The sequence below is a fragment of the Sus scrofa genome, chromosome 13, assembly GCF_000003025.6.
Source record: "Sus scrofa isolate TJ Tabasco breed Duroc chromosome 13, Sscrofa11.1, whole genome shotgun sequence".
In the NCBI taxonomy this organism is placed as follows: Eukaryota; Metazoa; Chordata; class Mammalia; order Artiodactyla; family Suidae; genus Sus; species Sus scrofa.
Window position 1 is genome coordinate 18,140,634 of NC_010455.5, and position 21,511 is coordinate 18,162,144.

Below are 21,511 nucleotides of genomic sequence, written 5' to 3' on the forward strand. Positions count from 1 at the left end.
CTAGCTCACTGAGGATTTCCATTTGTCTTCATTGTTCATTAGTGTCAAGTCCTGGGTGAAGTAGTTTACATATATCCTCTTGTTACCCCCAAACTGTGTTCACTTCTTGCTGGGTCAAGCCAAAGGTTAGGAGAGGGAAGGATTTATTACTTGCAAGGAGTAAAGAGAACAGCAGGCATCTTTTGCCCAAAGCATTGTTCCCAACAAAGTTGGGGAAGTTTTAAGCTAAGGGAACATGGCATCTTCGTGAAGGGGCTTGGCGGTGGACAGACTGTCCACGCTTGGACCCAGTCAGTTTCAGGCTTCCATGGATCAAAATTCATTCAGTGAATTGACATCCTGGGGTCAGAGAAGATCAGCATAATTCCTTAGATTCCAGTTGATCTGGTGGTTGAGTATCCCAGGGGGATTAAATTCTGGAAAACAGCTTAAGATAGTGCTTTAGACTAGTCTTTGTCATTGAAATAGAACTAGGAGCCTTTATAATTGATTTGTTATCTTTGCTCTTATTCTCTTGCCTGCTAAGTTCATCCTTGTGTTCTCTTAAGATCATTAATACTGAGGTCTGTTCAAGGGCAAGCATTGGAGCATTGGCCAGGCTTAGATCACAAAATGGCTTAGAGAGTTCCCACTGCGGTGCAGTGGGATCAGCAGCATCTCTGCAACACTGAGACAGGTTTGATCCCCAGCCGGCACAGTGGGTTACAGGAGCCAGCACTGCCAAAGCTGCTACATAAGTTGCAACTGCGGCTGGGATCTGATCCCTGGCCCTGAGAATTCCATTGGGGCAGCCAAAAGAGGGAAAAAAAAAAAAAAAAAAAAAGGCTTAGGCCAAAAATAGCTTCTTGGAGTTCCCCAAGGTAGCTCAGTGGGTTAAGGAGTCAGCTTTGTCACTTCTGTGGCTCTGGTTACTGCTGTACCACAGGTTTGATCCCTGGCCTAGGAACTTCTGCATGCCACGGGCTTCACCCCCACCCCTCCAAATAGTGTAGGTGAGTTGCCTGTGATGTCCAGTTAACTAACCGGTGATAGAACTGGGCCAAGATGCTCACACACTGCACCATGATGGTTAATCCAGAGGATACAAAAGAACCTTCAGCTTTGGCCCACTGACTTACTGGCTCTGTTCTGCATGATTTTAATTGTTTTTAGTTTGTTTTTGTTTTTTTTAATTAACTTTGGACCAAGAGCCCTTGATTCCTGAAAGCATCAAGTGGAGCAGCCATGATGCCTTTGTTCTGATATGATTACTTGTCTGCCTTGCCAGTGAAAGGCAAGCCCTTTTGTTCTGAGTTGTCTTTCTCCACACACTTAAGGATCTTTAATGGTGGATACGCTCAGAAGGATTTTGGCAGGAGGCCCATGAAATAGGTCAGCATTTCCCAAGCTCTGTCCTGATTTTGTTCAGAGTAATAAACAGGACAGAGGCTTAGCTAAAGCTGTGTTTCTGAAAGAGGGTATTGAATTTACTGCATTAGTTGGCAGAGCTCATTTTGATTCTGTGCAAGAGGAATCATGTTCTGTGAATGGGCTTGTGCACTGTCCAAAGGCAGCTGGTGTCACAAGTTGCTTCTGTGGGTTAAACCCTAAGTGCTTGGCCAAGGCCAATGGAAGGACGACCTTACCTACTGAGTGAACCCCCAGGCATATTGTTCCAGAGACTCATCACACCCAACCAACCACAGGTTCCTCTTTAATTTGTTGAAAAAGACGAGAAGAAATCCACACCAGCTGACAGCTTCCATGCAAACTTGGAAACTAGGGACATAGTGGGGATGGGGTGAATCCTTAAAGGTTAAGAAGTTATGGGAGGGAGGTAGATTTTTCTGATGAGTAACCTCAATTGTTTCATATCACTGCAAAGCATTGTCATCTACTTACTTAATTTATTTTTATTATTTATTTTTGCTTTTAAGGGCCACACCTGTAGCATATGGAGGGTCCCAGGCTAGGGGTCTAATTGGAGCGACAGCTGCTGGCCGCAGCCACAGAAGCACCAGATATGAGCTGCGTCTGCAACCTACACCACAGCTCATGGCAGCGCCAGGTCCTTAACCCACTGAGAGAGGCCAGGGATTAAACATGCAACCTCATGGTTCCTAGTCGGATTCATTAACCATTGAGCCACGGCAGGAACTCTGGCAGGATTTTTGGTGATGAATCCTTGCTACTCAGCCTTGATTACCAACCTGGAGAAGCTCCTCTGAAGAGGAAGACAGATTTCCTCCTGTCCCTGGAGGTGTGAGTGAAAAGGGAGAGTGCAGAGCTTCAGGTTATGATCTGCGCTATGGGGAGTGACTCTCTGTTGCTATTCAAATCAGCTTAAGGTGAACTTTTAGGTCTTGACTGAAAATTTGGGTAGGGCGGGTTTCAGGTGCAGCCCGAGACATTGGCTTACATGATGTCAACAAGGCGCTGTCTTTTCCTGTTTCTCTGCTCTGCCTTCATTCACATGGGAGACCCTTGGCAGGTCTGGGTTCTGCCCCTCACATTTGTAAAATGGTTGCAACTGTTCCAGACCCCATACCATCATCCCATACCACTGTTCAAGGAAAGATCCAATAGCTGTAGCAGGGGAATAAGGAAGCAATTCTCCCCTAGAATCTCCAGCAAACATTGGCCCCCGTTGTTTTAGGTATCCATTTTCTTGAACAACTTAAGGACCAAAGGGAGGGGCCCATCCCACCCAAATCACATGTTTAAAAAGGGGAAGCTGCTGCTTTTGAAAAGAAATTAAGAGGCACTTGTGCTAGAAAGAAAGGGAATGAAGGCCAGTCAAAGGGGAGAGGAAGTGAAATAATGCCAGGTAGATTTCCTTGGGCAATTCTTTGGTTGAGGGTTATTTATTAACTCTTTGCACCTATTAATTCAGAGACTAGAGTAAGCTATAAGGAGAGACATAGTAATGTGACTTAAAGAACAAAGGGATTTATTTTCCTCTGATATAACAGTGATCTAGCAGCTTTGCTTCACACCATTACTCTTGGTCCCATCTTTCTTCATCATTTCTGTGACATTTCCTACGTCTACTTTTCTTTCAGCTAGTACAACAAAGGGGAAGGGAAGGTGTGGAAGAAGCAGCCACTGTGTTAAGGGTTCTGGGCTTGAAGGGATGTGCACTGCTCATTATTGGAGGAGGTCTAGCTCACATTCCATTGATGAGAACCTGGTCCTTGACCTTGTGTAACTAACTGTAAGGGCTGCTGGGAAACGCAGTCGCAAGAGAAGGAACAGTGACCACCTTGAAGCTAGCTCTGTGGTGATGGAGAAAGGGGAGAAGAAATTTAGTTGGCAATTCCATCACAACTCTCAAACTAGGTTTCTTAGGAGGCTTATCCATCCCTGATGGTGTTCCTATGGCAGGTAGCACTTCCTCAGAGAAGAATCTTCATCCAATTCCTTCATTTTAGGAACCAGGAATGTTTAATCGGAACTATTTTTTGGGGGGGGGGTCTTTTTGTCTTTTTGCCACTTCTTGGGCCGCTTCCACGGCATATGGAGGTTCCCAGGCTAGGGGTCCAATCGGAGCTGTAGCCACTGGCCTACGCCAGAGCCACAGCAACTCGGGATCCGAGCCGCGTCTGCGACCTACACCACAGCTCACGGCAACACCGGATCATTAACCCACTGAGCAAGGGCAGGGACCGAACCCGCAACCTCATGGTTCCCAGGCGGATTCGTTAACCACTGCGCCACGACGGGAACTCCTAATGGGAACTATTAATGTCAGTTACAGTTAGGTTTAAGTACATGTGACAGAAAACCTAAAATAACAGCAACCTTAGCAAAATAAATGTATGTGCTTTTTTAAAATCTCATATAACAGATGTTCATCATAATAACTGTGCCTCAGCTGACTTTGTGTTTTTTAATTTTAAAATTTCTTTTTCTTTTTTTCTTTTTTGGCTGTTTGCATGGCATATGGAAGTTCCTGGGCCAGGGATCGAATCAACTACAGTTGTGACCAGTGCCTGAGCTTTAGCAACACCAACCCCCAACACCAAGCTGCGGATTGAAGCCATGCTGCTGCAGAGAAGATGCTGATCTTTAAACCCGTTGTGCCACAGGAGGAACTCCTTTATTTATTTATTTATTTATTTATTTTAAACTGAAGCAAATACGGCCAAAATGTTTAAAATTAAACAAAACTAGGTAGTAAGAAAAGTAATAATGATGCCTCATGGTGTCAGGGACTATGTTCTGCCATTTCAGCATTTGGTTTTCTCCTGCCATTTCAGCATTTGGTTTTCTCCTCATAGCTCAAGATAGCTGCCTGAACTCCAGCCATCTCTTCACATTCCCTCTGGCAAAAGGAGGAAGACAGGCCTTCAAGGGCATTTTCCAGAAGTCATATGCAGTACTTCCATTTACATCTTATTAGTCAGAACTTAATCACATAGGGCCCCAGCTGCAAGGGAGGCTAGAAATGTAGCCTTCTTTCTTGACAGTTATGAACCTCACCCCAAACTGGGGGTTCTTTTGCTGAGGAAGAAAGGGAGAACAGATATTAGGTAACAATAGGCAGTCTTTGCTAGAAACTATAAGTCCCTGTGTCCACACTAGGTGCCCTCACCTCTGACTGTGTGTTTCTCTGCTCATGTTGAAAGAAATCATCATAATAGCTAATGTTTATTGAGTGCATACCAGATACCAGACTCTGTGGCACATCATTTATTTTTCACAAGTGCTTAAAATAGGAGTCGGTTAATGTGGGACTGTTGACAGAGGTGTGGGTGGAGCTGAAGAAACCAGAAGGACTTGAGGTGCCCAGAGATTAGCAAGAGCAGGAAACCATAACCACCCCTGAAAGGGCAAATGATCAGTGTCATCCCACTGGCCTGACCAGAGTTTAGAGACCTGTGAGAGGGGCTACCTCACACCAGGTCGGTCAGTGGAGCTGGAGGAAAAAGCCAGGCCAGCACCCCTGCCATCCTGGGCTGGAGTGGCCCTTCTCCGGAGGCAGGTCAACACCCTTTCTTTCCTTTCTCCTCCCACCTTGGAATGCCCCACAGTGGCTCCCTTTGGCTGAGCCACGTGGAAGGCAGGAGAGCGAGGGTGCCCAGGGAGCAGCCTCCTGGGGAGCAGAGTGGGACAAAGAAGGGCAGAACATGGGTTGGGGTTGGGGGGAACAAAGAACAACTCACATGGGATAATACGACTCCCTTTTATGGGAAGGGAGAGCCCGAGGTGGGGAGAGGGTAGGACATTTGCCTAGCTGGTAAGCAGAGGCAGGACCCCACCGCCAGCGTCACATGCCTATACTGGGTGAGGAAGGCACAGCACACGGCGCCTGCCTGACTGTCCTCGGGGACCACCACGGCACCCGGTGCACTGCGCATGCGTTGCTTGGACGGGTGTGTTTCAGCCCGGGAGTAACCGCGTCGTTCTTGCCCTTGCAGGTTGCCGTCGCTAACCTTGGCGAGGCGGTGAAGGACGCAGACCTGCTGGTGTTTGTCATCCCCCACCAGTTCATCCACCGCATCTGTGACGAGATCACGGGGAGGGTGCCCAAGGATGCGCTGGGCATCACCCTCATCAAGGTGACGGCCCCTCGCTGCACGCTGGTTACTGGCAACTCCGTTTTCTTTCCTCTCTCATTTATGGGCGATAAGGAGCTGGGGTGCAGGGGGTGGTTGTTATGGTTGGTTTTGGTTTGTTTATTTAAGATGTCTGGAAGGTCATCAAAGCCGCTCCTCCACGAGCCTCACTCAGCTCACATTTATGAGGGGCTGCTTCCTACCTTGGGGGGGTGGGCTGGGGGGCGAGGGTGGACTCCTCCGAGGAAAGAGCATCCTGTGCAGTTCGTGGGTCTCCGCCCACGCTCTAAAAGCCCACGGTGGTTTGCATTAGCTGGGAAATCACTTGACTTCACCATTACTTACCCCTCCTGGGTTTATCCCCACACAGGGTGTTTTAAACCAGAAATCCACAAGCCATCACCAAAGGCCCACAGACAGAATTCAACCGGTTCATGGATCTAAATAGGGGGGAGAGAGACACTTTTATTCATTTTCACCTCACTGAAATGAGCATTTCCTTCACTTAGGAAAGTAGGCCACAAGCCAATTTCAACAACAGTAATATTAGCAGGACCTTGACCCTGTTGTCCATAGAGATCAGAGGTGTTTTCATATCACTTTGCAGTGGCTTCAGATATCTCAGGGTATCATTTATGATCATCACGGTTTTGAAATTATGGTAATTATTAGACCTGCCATGACGTATCTTTTTGGAATTGCATTAATAAAACACGTTACTTTGTCACTTTTTTTTTTTAACATTTTGATAACTATTTCAAAATAGTCGTCTTCCTGGCTTATCTTTTTTTTTCCCTGGCTAATCTTTTGTATTTTGCTTTATGCATATGAATTCTGAGTATGAGTCCATAAATTTCGCTGGACTGTGGGGAGTGGGGCAGGTCCAAGTCATAAAAAAGGTTAAGAACCCCTTAGAGAAACTGTTTTGAAGTGTCATAGGTGAATGTTCATGAAAGCAAACAACTCAAATGTTAGCCATCAGTGAGATGGGTAGATGTCTTTCTTTAAATTTTTTTATTTAAGGGCTGCACCCTCAGCACATGGAAGTTCCCAGGTCAGGGGTTGAATTGGAACTTCAGCTGCCAGCCTTGTAGCTATGGGCCTATGCAACAGCCACAGCAACGCCAAATCCAGGCCTTGTCTACAACCTATACCACAGCTCATGACAATGCCAGATTCTTTTTTTTTTTTTGGCTTTTTGCCATTTCTTGGGCCACTCTTGCTAGGGGTCTAATCAGAGCTATCGCTGCCGGCCTACGCCAGAGCCACAGCAACGCGGGATCCGAGCCGCGTCTGTGACCTACACCACAGCTCACGGCAACGCCGGATCGTTAATCCACTGAGCAAGGGCAGGGATTGAACCCGCAACCTCATGGTTCCTAGTCGGATTCGTTAACCACGAATCCGAGGCCAGGGATCAAACCCTCCTCTAGGATACTAGTTGGGCTCGTTACCCAACTGTTACTAATGAGCCACAATGGGAACTCCAGTAAGATGGGTAAATGAATGGTGGAAAACTATACAGTAGTAACCAGAACTATATAGGCAGTGAACCAGAACATTCATTTCGTGTAGCTGCATGGGTTGAATCTTCCAAAATAATGTTGTGGCATGAAACAGCATGTCATAGGTGAATGATAGAGTTTCATTTATGGGCTTTCAAAAACAGGTGTAATGATATAGCTAGCATATTGTTTAGGTACAGTTTTATGTGGCAAAATGATCAAGAAAAGTTAGGAAGCAGGGCATAAAGCCTGCAGGATAGAGCTTCCCCCGGCAGGGATGGGGAACACTAATAAGAGGGGGTATGAGGGAGTTCCCTGGTGGTCGAATGGTTAAGATCCACTGCGGTGAAATCCCTGGTCTGGGAACTTCGGTTCCATATCAAGCCACTGCACGTCCCAGGGTGAACTTGGGGAGAGAAACAACAGACTTCATAGGTGTCTGTCATGTTCTGTTCCTTAACCTGGGTGGTTACCTGTTCCTTTTCATTTTATCTGTAACTCTTTAAACGGTACCTACACAATATATATCTTGTCCACAAGAGAGATTTTTTTCAAGTCACGTGTGCCTTTGGAGGTCTGAATCTAGATAACTTAGAAAGTGACTTCTGACTCCTGACTCTTGTCTTGGGTAGTTTGTTTTCCCCTAACTTGTGGACATCCTTGCAGGGCATAGACGAGGGTCCCGAGGGGCTGAAGCTCATTTCCGACATCATCCGAGAGAAGATGGGTATTGACATCAGCGTGTTGATGGGAGCCAACATTGCCAATGAGGTGGCCGCCGGCAAGTTCTGTGAGACCACCATCGGTGAGGGCCTTTTAGGCAAGGGCTGAGGAGCCTGAGCATTTTGTGTCTTGACATGCACATTTTCCATTTCTGGAGTATTCTGTAGTGGATTCTTTACTACCTGCTTAACATTCCTGAGGTGGATGCTCAGTGGGATGGGAATTTTATGTTAGGAGGCTGTTCTATGGCACTGCAGTGTTTCGACAACCTTTGTAAAGCCAAGAACCCCCTGCTGACCCGCCGTGATCCACTAGTGCATTATCGAGGTTAGTAGCAAATGCAAGGGCACTTGTCGAGCAGGTGGTTACATCCATGGTGGGGGTGGGGCTCCCCTGGCCTTAGAAACCCAGCTTTTCTTTCTTTACAAATGCCAGGGTCTAGATCTTTTTTGGATTCCAAGGAGGGCTAAAGATTGGCAGGAATGATCCCTACTTTCAGGTGAATGAGCTGAGGCTCATGACCTGCCCCAAGGTCACACAGTTAATATAGAACCAGGCATGAACCTGGGTCTCCTCTTTCTCGAAATAGAGAGCTCTTTCTACTCTTAGACATTGGTGGTATGAAAATTTTTGTTTCTTGTAAAAAAGGGCTTCAGAATTCTCAAGTACCCGTGTACTGTATTAGAGGACTTATAAAAGAGTAATGTTGGATTTCCAGATGCTTTGCGAAAGTGCCTGTACCTTTACTGCTCCGGAACTTAGTTCCACCCTTGTCAAACATGTCAGCAACATGGATTGTTTCTCCTTGTCAGCTTTGTCAGAGGAAGCTCTGAGAGAGGTTGTGCTCTCTTGAGTAAGATGGGATGAACCAGAAAAGGTGGCAATTCAGGATGTTTTTACTGGTTTTTTTGTTGTTTGTTGCTTTTTTTTCTCCTTTATTTTTTATTTATTTTTGGCTGTGCCCACAGCCTATGGAAGTTCCCAGGCCAGGGATTGAACCCATGCACAGCAGTGACCCAAGCCACTGCAGTGACAATGCCAGGTCCTTAACCCATTGAGCCACAGGAGAAGTCTAGAAAACCGCCCCCCCCTTTGATGTTATGACCACACCTGTAGCATATGGAAATTCCCAGACACTAGGAATTGGAGCTGCAGTGCAGGCCTACACCACAACCATAGCAACATTAGATCTGAGCTACATCGGTGACCTACGCAGCTTGCAGCAGCAACACTGGATCCATAACCCACCGAGTGAGGCCAGGGATTGAACCCACATCCTCATGGATACTACTAGTTGGGGTTTTTTAACCTGCTGAACCAAGACAGGAACTCCATTTTTTTCTTTTAGTCTTTTTAGGGTGTCAGCCATGGCATATGGAAATTCCCAGGCTAGGGATTGAATGGAGCTACAGCTGCTGGCCTGCATCACAGCTACAGCAACACAGGGAACTGAGCCATGTCTGTGACCTACAGTACAGCTCACAGCAATGCCAGTCCTTTTTTTTTTTTTTTTTTTTTTTTTTTTTGTCTTTTTGCCATTTTCTTGGGCCGCTCTTGTGGCATATGGAGGTTCCCAGGCTAGGGTCGAATCTGAGCTGTAGCCACCAGCCTACGCCACAGCTCACAGCAACGCCGGATCGTTTCCATTCAACCCGAGCCTGGGAATTTCCATGTGCCGCAGTTGCAGCCCTGAGCAAGGGCAGGGACCAAACCCGCAACCTCATGGTTCCTAGTCGGATTCGTTTCCTCTGTGCCACGACAGGAACTCCATTTAAAATTTTTTTTTTTTTATTTTTGGAGAAATAATAATTTTTGAAAGGAAGGTATCACAAATATTTTATTTACAAAATAATTAGCAACAGGGTATAAAAATTCAAACAGTATATAAGAAGGTGTAAAACTAGAATTAAGATGGTAATTTCCCACATACTCCCAGTGTTCCCAAGGGGGGAGTTCCCGTTGTGGCGCAGTGGAAATGAATCTGGCTAGAAACCGTGAGGTTGTGGGTTTCAGTTTCTGGCCTTGCTCATTGGGTTAAGGATCCAGAATTGCCATGAACTGTAGTGTAGGTCGCAGACATGGCTCTGTTCCTGTGTTGCTGTAGCTGTGATGGAGGCCAGCAGCTGAAGCTCCATTCAACCCGAGCCTGGGAATTTCCATGTGCCGCAGTTGCAGCCCTGAAAAAAAAAGTGTTCCCAAAGAGAGCCACTGTTAAGGGTTTGTAAGTATCCTTCCAAAAAAAAATTTAAATTTATATACTAGTCTCTATGTAGGTTTTATTCTTTCACAGTTTTTTTATTCATCTGTGATTTTAATGTAGCCTGTGAAATTGTCATTTAATTTTATTTTTCAAAACTAATTATTAAGTAGTTGTTCCAGCTCAATCCTATTTGCCAATAATCAATTTGCTAATTAGTTGGTTGGGATTGACTGTGTGCCCTAATCATTCTGTAGTGTTGAGACTTCTCCAATCCGGGATTTAAACCTGTAGAATTTAGCTAGGATTTTTCCCTGCCTCTTAGCTTTGTTTGTTATAGGAAAGCTCCCAGTTGGGGACATTAGGCTTTTTTGGGTTTTAGGACACACACAGAAGTAATCTCTTCCTCTGGCTTCTATTTACCCAATGCTTCCACTGCTTTCTGTGTGAGTTGGATTATGGTTGGCAGGAGTGACCTGAATGAAATTAAACATTGAACTGGAAAGTGATATTTTCTAACTTTTTTAATATAACTCGAATTTAATTATGAAGAAATATCAGACAAGTCCAAAGGGTCATGTTACCAGACAACTGGCTTACACTCCTAGAAAATGTCAGTGTCCTAGAAGACATGGAAAGGCTAAGGCAGTGTCCTTGATTAAAAGAAATCTAAAGAGATATGACTACTGAATACAGTGCGGACTCCTGGGCTGGATCGTGGTTGAAGAGGGAAGGTTGCCATAAAGGCAACATGGAGGTGATAGGTGAGTTTGAATTTGGGGTGTAGTTAGATAACTGTATCAACATTAAATTTTCTGGATTTATTATTGTACTCTGGCTATCTTGAACTCTTTTTTTTTTTTTTTTTTTTTTTTAAGGGCCGCATGTGCGGCATATGGAAGTTCCCAGGCTAGGGGTCAAATCAGAGCGAGGCCAGGGAACAAACTCTCCTCCTTAAGGATACCAGTCAAGTTTGTTACAGCTGAGTGACAATGGGAACCCCCCACCTCATTTTTAATTATAGCTGAAGGAATCTTTGCCCACCTGAGGCTTCTGTGGAGGAAGAGGAAATAGCGTTGTTTTCAGTATCTGGGCGTGGTGAACTGTGGCGCCCTCTTGTGGTGAGAGATCCCTTCCTTCTTGGGACTGATTAGGGAGTTGGAGACCTTTTTTTTTTTCCTCTGGAAACCCACTCAACCCACAGATATTGCATTCCGCAAATACTGCTCAAGTTCTGCTATGTATCAGTCATGGCACTAAATGTCAAGGATACATAATGTCCTTCTATGTGGAAGGAGCGTCTAAGTACACAAATAGGGAATTAAAGACTGAAATGAGGGTTTTGAGGAAGTCATATTTAGTAGGTTGACTATCTCCAAAACTGAGTATGGAAGAGAAGGTAAATTTTCCTGTCTTTCTGGTTTTTGTTGAGTTTGGGGAGCTCTTCCACATGGCTCTGTGGCATTCCTATTCTGGACCAGATGCTCTGGGTCTCTGCTTCCTCTATCACTGCTTATGACTGGTAATGATAGCATGATAAGTGCTTTCTTACCCACAATTTAAAATAAGAGCTAATTTTTTTTTTTTTTTTTTTTTTGTCTTTTTGCTATTTCTTTGGGCCGCTCCCGCGGCATATGGAGGTTCCCAGGCTAGGGGTTGGAATCGGAGCTGTAGCCACCGGCCTACGCCAGAGCCACAGCAACGAGGGATCCAAGCCGCGTCTGCAACCTACACCACAGCTCACGGCAACGCCAGATCGTTAACCCACTGAGCAAGGGCAGGGACCGAACCCGCAACCTCATGGTTCCTAGTCGGATTCGTTAACCACTGCACCACGACGGGAACTCCAAGAGTTAAAATTTTTGAAGGTACATTTGATAATGCCATTTGCAGCCACATGGATGGACCTAGAGATGATATACTAAGTGAAGAAAGACAAATGTCATGATATCACTTATGTGTGGAATCTAAAATATGATACAAATGAAAATGAACTTATTTATGAAACAGAAACAGACTCATAGACATAGAAAACACTGGCTGTCAAAGGGGAAGAGGGAGGGAGAGGAATAAATTAGGAGTCTGGGATTAGCAGATAGAAACTAAAATACATAAAATAGGTAAACAACAATGTATTACTTTATAGCACAGGGAACTGTGTTCAGTAACCTGTAATAAACCATTATGGAAAGGAATAAAAAGTAAAAAAATAAAAGGTATGTTTGAGAATATGTAAGATGGCTATAAATCCAGCCCACTTCTCTGATGCACACCAGTTGTAACTTGTAGCCACTGAGGCACCTTGTATCAGTGGCTGATGGGGAACACTCTTCTCCCTGCCACATGTCAGGCTGCTCACAGCTGTCGACATCTGCTTAAAGCGGTTCAAGTGGGGGCTTGTCTACAACCTCGTGAGCCTCTCTCATGTTTGGAGGCACCAGGCAGTGGCCCGTGGTGAGGGACAGAGATGACAGTAACGTCATGATGTGGGGCCTAGTTTACCCAACCCAGGTGATGAAACGGTGCTGCTGGTCTGGAGGACTGTTTGAAAAAGGAGGAAGACAGTTTCCTCAGAAGGACCTCCTTCTGGTTTTTGGACAAAGGGGAACCCAGCTAAATGACATAATGGCAAGGCCTGTGGAATAGAAAATGTGTTCATAAGTATTCGTGTAGCTATCTTAACCATTTTATTATGGAAAATTTCCTTAAAGCAAGTGAAATTAGAATAGTATCATGACCCCATCACCCATCTTTAATAATGATTAATTTCTGGCTCTTTTTTTTGTTGTTGTCTTTTTAGGGCTACACCTGTGGCCTATGGAGATTCTCAGGCTTAGGGGTCCGATCAGAGCCATAGCTGCTGCTGACCTACACCAGAGCCAGAGCAACGCCAGATCTGAGCCACATCTGCAACCTACACCACAGCTCTGGCAATGCCAGATCCTTAACCCACTGAGTGAGGCCAGGGATCGAACTTGCAACCTCATGGTTCCTAGTCAGATTAGTTTCCACTGCACCACCATGGGAACTCCGATTTCTGGTTTATTTTATTATATCCTACCCTATTGCACCTACCCCGTGGGTCATTTTGATATTATATTAGTTTTTTTTCCCCCAGGGCCACACCCATGGTGTATGGAAGTTCCCAGGCTAGAGGTCGAATCAGAGCTCCAGCACCAGCTTATGCCACAGCCACAGCAACTCAGGATCCAACCATATCTGTGACCTACACCACAGCTCTCAACAACACCGGATCCTTAACCCACTGAGTGGGGTCAGGGATCCAACCCTCATTCACATGGATACTAGTTGAGTTCATTACTGCTGAGCCACAGTGGGAACTCCTCATATTATTTCTTGACAATCGTCTTTTTTTCTGCATTGGAAGACTTAGCTCTAATTGTGATGTTTGCTTGTTTGTTACTTGTTTATCTTCTCCTTTCCCACCCCAAGAGGAATGTAGCCTAGAGAGAGCTTGGGCCTTGGAGCTAGAACACCTGGGTTAGAATTTGGGCTTTGCCTTCTGCAGGCTGTGTGACCTAGGGCAACTTGGTAAACCTCTCTAGGCCTCTTGTCTGTCAATGGGGAAAATCATAAGCATGTAAATAGCAGCTATCCCATTATTATGTAAACTTTTGCAGGCTGATTTTTACTAACAGGCTGTTTTCATACCTGATTCTTATTTTTTTGAAAATTTTATTCGAGTATAGTTAGTTTACAATGTTGTATTAATTTTTGCTGTGCAGCAAAGTGACTTAGTTATATACATATATTTTTTCATAAGCTTTTCCATTATGGCTTATCACAGGATATTGAATATAGTTCCCTGTGCTAAACGGTACACACCTGATTCTTACAGACACTCATACCAGTTCTAAGAGTGCTTTACTCATGAGGCCAGAGGAGGCTAAATCAGAGGTTTGCAAACTTGTCTGCCCGTTTGGAGTCACCTGGGGAGCTTCAAAAATTAGTGATGCCTGTTCTACCCTAGAGCTTGTGATTTAATTGGTCTGTGGTATGCCCAGCCTTCATGCTTTTCAAGATCCCCAGATAATTGTAATGTGCAGGCAAGCTTGGGAACAAGCTTGGGAGCCTAGAGGCAGGAAGGGCCCAGGTGCTATGGTCCTCAGAGAGTTTTCTGCCAGCTGTTTGTGGAGATTGTGACATGAGAACCAGGTCTTGGCTGATGAATTTATTTTATCATTCTGAATTCCAGGCCCTCCCACAGTTGAGCCCCACCTTGCACCCCGCCAACCAGAGCAATTTTTTTTTTTTTTTTTTTTTTTTTTGGCTACCCGAGGCATATGGAGCTCGTGGGCCAGGGATCAGATTTGAGCCATGGCCGCAAACTAAGACTCAGTTGCGGTAATGCTGGATCCTTAACCCACCGTGCCCAGGGCAGGATTGATCCCAAGTCCCAGTGCTCCCAAAACGCTGCCAATCCCATTGTGCTACAGTGGGAGCTCCCAGAGCGGATTTCACTGCAGGCTTTGTGTGTAAAGTTTGATTTTGTTTTGAGCTGGAAGTTTCTAAACAAAAGGATGGCGTGTAAAAACCAAGGCTCTGTGCATTCCAGGCTCAGAGGGGAAACAGTGAGGGCAAAACCCAGGACCCTTTGAATGCATGGCCATCTTCTGCAATTTAGTCAGTGAATGCACTGGTCAGTGTTGCATCTGTTTTCTGTTGCCCTAGTGATGTTAAGTAACAAAGAATCCCAGAATCTCAGTGGCATCCTGTATATGTACAGTTGACAGCTCTGTGGATCCACTGAGGGGTTAGTGGATCTCTGCTGGGTTGGCTCTGCTTCTCTGTCTCCTCTCCTTGTGAGGTCCAGCAGGCCAGCTGGGGCATGTTCTTCTCACAGTGAAGGCAGAGGGGCAAGGGAAGCAGCCCTCCTACTGCACAAATGAGCTTCAAGCCTCTGCTGTGTGTCTATTAATGTCCCCTTGACCAAAGCCTATCATGTGATTGAGCCCAAGGCCAAGGGGTGGGGAAATCTGCCCCACTCACTGTGGTCCGTGAGTTAAGTTTTGTTTGGGGCAAAGCGAGGACTGTATAGCTCGAGAGGCAGCATCTCAGATAGCTCTGAAAAACCGCTCCAAAGGCCTGTCAGTGACATCCCTTTCTAACGTCAGTAGAAAGGGATGTCCTCTCCTGCGGGAAAGAGAGGGTAAATGGTTTTGAACAGTGTGTTTGTTACAGATGTAAACACAGAAGTTGAGCTTTTTTTTTAATAATGATTTTTATTTTTTCCATTATAGCTGATTTACAGTATTCTGTCAGTTTTTTGCTACCCAGCAAGGTGACCCAGTCACACATACATGTATACATTCTTTTTTCTCACATTATGCTCCATCACAAGTGACCAGATATAGTTCCCAGAAGTTGAGCTTAGAAGTGTCTGTGGTAGTGAAAGATTGCCACAGTTTTATTAGATATCAAACAAGAGAAAGATGCTTAAATAAATAAAATGTAATGCATGTACTCAGTGTTGACTTAAAAAATAAAGAAAAAAGCACAGTGTGAGAGCTATGAGTGAGTTAAAGTTTGTTTGGGGCAAAGCGAGGACTGTATAGCTTGAGAGGCAGCATCTCAGATACCTCTGAGAAACCGCTCCAAAGGCCTGTCAGTGACAAAGAATGTCAGTATGTATGTGATTTTGGTGAAGGGAGAAGGGTACATGCAATCAAACACACATTTCATAGAAGTTCGCTGCTAAATCTCCCATGAAGGTTACTACTAGTCACAAAGAGCAGGTGTCACCATGAAAGATTTTCTAGATACGAAGAGGTATGGATTTTATGGATGATATGGATAAGGATTTTCTAGATACGATATGCTTTTCTATATATGAGGAGATGCAAGAATTGGGCTCATGCAATCTTCTCTTGAAAATATCTTAACTATATGAAGACCTGTTCTGCCAGTTTTCTCAGTGTGCCATAACCTGAGCACTTTTCAGGGGGTGTTGAGGGTCAGCAGCTGCAGTGGCTCATGATTCAATCCATGTAGAGGCAGACGGCAAGTGCCAGTCTCCTGCTCACATCTGGAGAACACAAAACAGCCACTTAAAATAATGTAGAAAATGGGAGTTCCCTTGTGGCTCGGCAGGTTAAGGGTCCAGCATTGTCACTGCTGTGGTGAAGGTGTGATCCGTGGCCTGGGAACTTCGACATGCCTCGGGTGCAGCCAAAAATAAAAATAAAAAATGTAGGAAGCATATGATGTCACTGAAAATTATTCTTGCCGTAAGTGAGGGAAAGCAGATTATGAAACCACATCCACGTTATGATCTCAATTTTGCAAAAAACTGTATTATGTATTCCTCTTCCAGTAAGTTAAAGATGTATGCCAAATTGTTAATGATGATCTGGGGTGGAATTACAGACTATTTTAATTTTCTCTTTCTAGTTCTCTGACTTCTAAATTTCCTATCAGGAACATATGTTACTTTTGTAATAAGAAGAAAGTCATTTTGAACTGTGTTAGATATGAAAATTAGGCCGAAAGGCTGTTATTAATTTCCTTTTCTCTAACCTTTGAATAGGCAGCAAGGTCATGGAGAATGGCCTTCTCTTCAAAGAACTTCTGCAGACTCCGAATTTTCGAATTACGGTGGTGGATGATGCAGACACCGTTGAACTTTGTGGTGCTCTGAAGGTAAAGCAGCCCTATTATTTCTGCCCCCGCCATTGGCGTTATTGCAACCAGTCCCCAAGCAGCGCTCTGTGTTCTGTGGGTGTTCTTGGAGCAGAACAGTGAATTGGCAGCCTTGTTTATCACTTCCTGCTTCGCCCCAGCCTTTCCTGGACAGTGATATTTCCTCTCAATTTGCGGTTTGCTTTTATTTGTAAATCTGGGAGGCACTGTGGTGTTTTGTTGTTGGGGAAACTGACCACATTAACATTTGGAAAGCAAGGGGTGGACTTTGATCTTGGAATCTCCCCTGGCAGGGAGTCTTCTATTAATTGATACCTTTTCACCTTACACATTATCTTGAACTTGGAGGAGGAACTTGGTCACTGTGAATGTGCCACTGATGGGTTTGATAATGTGGCTGGCTCTTTTTAAAGGAAAAAAAGCAGTCTGCTGAGACAGGTTTTTCTAAGAATAGCTTTATCTAAAAAAGGAAAAGGTCAGATTAAAGAAGCAGCTTCTATTGGCTAGTGGCTTGGGCGGGTCAAGGGGAGTTTCTGCCCTTGGACTTGGGCTCCTGAGATATTCCCTTCTGCCTTTCAAAGTTTTAAAAGGGGTACATAGAAGGGAGTTCCCTGGTGGTCTGGTGATTAGGACTCAGCGCTTTCACTGCTTGTGGCCCGGGTTCAATCCCCGGTCTGCTGGGAACCGAGATCCCTGTAAGCTGCTGTACACTGAGGCCAAGAAGAAAAAAAAAAAACACAAACTCGTGGTTGCCGTATGGTCCCTGTATCCTGACTACAGGAAAGAGCCAGCAGGGAACTGGACTTCAACTTGTGATCCTTCTCCCCTTGGAATCAGAGCTGTCTTACTGCCATCTCAAAGGGGGGGGGGGGGCGGAGGCGGGGAATAAAAAGCCTCAATGTGAACGAATAACCCTTTTGAGTCATTTCTTTTGTAGCAGCAACTGCTTTTCAGGAACTTGAGTGCCTAGGGAAGGAAATTAAGTAATCTGGCATTTGCCTCACTTTGTCGGGTGGAAATTGCAAAGATTAGAAAAATGCAGGGAGACCAGCCCAGAGAGTGTCTTCCCACTCTTCAAACAGTACATCTTTTTTTCTAGTCAGAATTCAAAACCACCTTCTAGAATTAATATCACTTGGACTCCCAGGCAGCCTGCGTCCATCTTTCTGAGTGCTTAGGGGGTAATCTCACATTGCACTCAGCCTGTTATATGGCTAAGATGCTGGCTTTGGCTGCATTGTTTATTTTTGTTGGTTGAGATTTTTATGGGTTTTTAATAGTCCTTCATTAAACTAATGACCACTCACCAGCAGAGGCACCATGAAGGCCTAATTGCTCAGCAAGGTCTGGGTGCTCCAAAGCTGTTTTAAAGTTTGGTGGTGGGTGGAGATGCTGTGAGACCCTGCCCAGAGCAAAGGTGCTGGGGGAGAAGAAAGCTGCTAAATGGAGGGCTCTGGAGAAGCTTCTATTAATGGGACCACATGCTGGTCTTGTGTCTGAACTTAGCCTAGCTTTTCATTTCTGTTGGCAGGAAGCCTACCAGTGGATTTGTGCTGCTAGCATGACAGAGTGGTTTTGTTGGGGGTGGGGGGGAGCGGCAAATGGGGGTTGAGGACCATTTATTATCGTTCCCCTGGCTTTCCTTTCCAACAGGATCAGTTCCCATCATTCCTTCCAGCTTGCATTAGAGCTGGGAGTTTCGAAAACTGAGAAACAGGCGCCTTGGCAGTAATAACAGCTAAGGAGATAGAGACCTTATCTCTAGTCAAGGACTAGAGATCTAGTCTAGTCTTATCTAGTCAAGAACTCCAAAGTAGCCTCTGTTAGCACAGGCAGAAAGTGAACACTGATTTTAAGGATCAGTGGTGCTCTTTAGTGTCCAGGCAGTTGAATAAAATGAAGCCCTCCCTTGTTAGAGCCTGCCAGGCAGGCGCAGATGGGCATATGTTCCTTTGATTATGTAATTAATAGTTTTGTTGTTGTCTTCCTGTTTATAAAAGGTAGTTCTACACAATAGAGATGTAAAAAAGAAAGTGAAAATGACTGACAATCTCTATATCCTGACATAACCACTATTAATGTTTGTTATATATACTTTTGCAGTCTTTTTGACAAGTACACATGTATGTGTACCCTCTTTTTAAAAGTTTTATTTATTTGTATTCATTTTTTATTTTTTGCTGCTGCATGCAATGGCGTGATATGGAATCTCATTTCCCAGACCAGGGATCCAACCTGGGCTTCATTGGTGAAAGCACCAAGTCCTAACCACTAGACCACCAGGGAACTCCCATGTATGTCCCTTTTCTTGCCCTTTTTTTTTTTTTCTTTTTTTTCTTTTTTTTTTTTGTCTTTTTAGGGCCACACCCATGACCTATGGAAGTTCCCAGGCTAAGGGGTCGAACTGGAGATGCACCTGCCAGCCTGCACCACAGCAATAGCCAATCCAAGTCTTTTTTTTTTTTTTTTTTGTCTTTTTGCCTTTTTCTAGGGCCACTCCTACGGCATATGGAGGTTCCCAGGCTAGGGGTCTAATTGGAGCTGTAGCCACTGGCCTACACCAGAACCACAGCGATGTGGGATCCAAGCCAAGTCTGCGACCTACACCACAGCTCACGGCAACGCCAGATCCTTAACCCACTGAGCAAGGCCAAGGATCTAACCCACAACCTCATGGCTCCTGGTTGGATTCGTTAACCACTGCACCACGACAGGAACTCCCAAATCCAAGTCTTAGCTGCAACCTCCACTGCATCTCACAGCAACGCTGGATCCTTAACCCACTGAGCAGGGCCAGGGATCAAACCCGCATACTCATGGATACTAGTTTTTGTTACCACTGAGCCACAACAGGAACTCCAAGGGAGGATTTTTTTAAATGCCCATTTTACTTAAGTATAATTTATGTACATTTGATTGTATCATTTAAACATGTAATACAGTGTGTTTTAACATTTGGGTATATATACCCTGAAAATCATCACCACAATGCAGAACATTTTCATCATCCCAAAAATTCCATGTTTCTTTACACTTCACCTCTCCCTCCCAAGCCAGGAGCCACTGGTCTGCTTTTGTACACTATAGAATTTTTGTAACGGAGTTGTGCAATATATACTCTTCTGTGTTTAGCTTCTCACTTGGGGTGAATTTTTGTGTTAGTATACATTTTAAGAGGTACTGCATATAGAAAATATAGAAATCATAAGTGTACAGCTCAACCTATATAATTTTTAATAAATGCTTTATCAGGATTAAGTTTCACTAACATAGACCCAAAATAATAGTGGCTGAATAAGGTAGAAATTTATCTCCTTCTTATGTAAAAATCCTGAATCCATGTAACAACTCCATTCCACAGAATTCTCAGGGACCCAGGCTTCTTGCAGCTCAGGAGGTATGGCTTTTGTCGTCATGTTCTAAGATGGTGACCAGAGCTCCAACTATCACATCTAACATACAGGCAGTAGGGTTCAAAAGGGGTGGGGAGGCAAAGGGTATGTGGCCGCTGCCTTTTCTTTTTTAGGACTGCACCTGTGGCATATGGAGGTCACCAGGCTAGGGGCTGAATCAGAGCCACAGCTGCTGGCCTCTGCCACAGCCACAGCAATGGTGGGATCCAAGCCGCATCTGCAACCTACACTGCAGCTCATGGGAATGCCAGATCCTTAACCCACTCAGCGAGGCCAGGGATCGAATCTGCATCCTCATGGATACTAGTCAGATTCATTTCCTCTAAGTCATGACAGGAACTCCTTGGCTGATGTCTTTTAAGGCAGGTTCTGGGGCAGTTGCAGTGTTAAAATTTTGGTTTCATCTTAATGGGCATTAAGTACTTAACTGCGTGACTCCCTGCTGCAAAGGAGGTTGAGATATTTTGTTTCCCCCTGGGTAGCCATGTACTTGCATGAAAATCAGGAAATCTCCTCTGACTCTGGAAGAAGGGAAAGTACATTAGGAGATAAACCCATCACCTGGGCCACAGAGACACAATTCATTGTTGGGTTGTCTGGTGAGGTTCACCACCCTAATTTCTGGGTGTGTGGGTTTCCTCCAGGGCTCTGTCTGGGGTAAACTGTTCTGTGGGCCATAGCCTGGTGTCTTGTCCAGCCAGGACCCCTGCTAGAGCCCAGGAGCCATTTGTGGCATTCAAAGACTTGGTAGTCACATGAGTCTTGAGGGAGTCTCAGTGGCTAGTAGCTACTCTGTTGGATGAGCAGATATAAAACATTTACATCATTGCAGAAACGTCTACTGAATGAAGCTGCTCTAGCAAAGGCCATTTCTTTCTTTTAAAAAAAAAAATTAATTAATTTTTTTGGCTCTGCCTGTGACATATGGAAATGCCCAGGCCAGGGATCAAACCTGAGCCACAGCAGTAACCCAAGCCACTGCAGTGACAGTGCAGGATCCTCAACCTTCTGTGCCACAAGGGAACTCCTAAGGCACCTCCTTATCAGGGTGCCCAGCCTGATTGGCCAAGCATGAGCTTGTCCTTGCCCTTGTCCTCCTGGACATCTTAGCCAGGCTACGTTACACAGGGCTCGACCTGCAAAACACACATGGGATCCAGCCTATAGTTAGGCTCCACTTGGCAGACCAACACTTCCTTTAGGTCAGATGCCCTTGGAGCTCGCATGGGGAAGAGTCAGATGGACTGCTGGACTTAAGAGAAAATACTGACTTGGGTTTCTGTGGGCCTTCCTGGGTGAGAGGGTCTGCATAACCTGCAGGTCGCATGAGCTCCTCCTCCAGTTTTATGGTCTTTTTTGTGGGGGTGAAAGAAACCAAGCCCTGTCCGACCTGCCCTGATTCAGAATTGTACGGGGAGGATGATTGCCCGAGTATTGCCATAACCCAGGAAATAGGCAAGGGCTTAAGCACATCTG

General features: G+C 45.1%; 1 protein-coding gene across 1 annotated transcript in view; it reads left to right on the top strand.

Moving 5' to 3' along the window:
• GPD1L (glycerol-3-phosphate dehydrogenase 1-like) overlaps window positions 1-21,511 on the top strand; it is a 50,199-nt gene that overhangs the window by 14,163 nt on the left and 14,525 nt on the right. Inside the window, exons 3-5 of the mRNA XM_003483139.4 lie at window positions 5,400-5,540; window positions 7,709-7,847; window positions 16,510-16,622. Coding sequence (XP_003483187.1) covers window positions 5,400-5,540; window positions 7,709-7,847; window positions 16,510-16,622 — 393 coding nt within the window. The remainder of the gene's footprint in view (window positions 1-5,399; window positions 5,541-7,708; window positions 7,848-16,509; window positions 16,623-21,511) is intronic.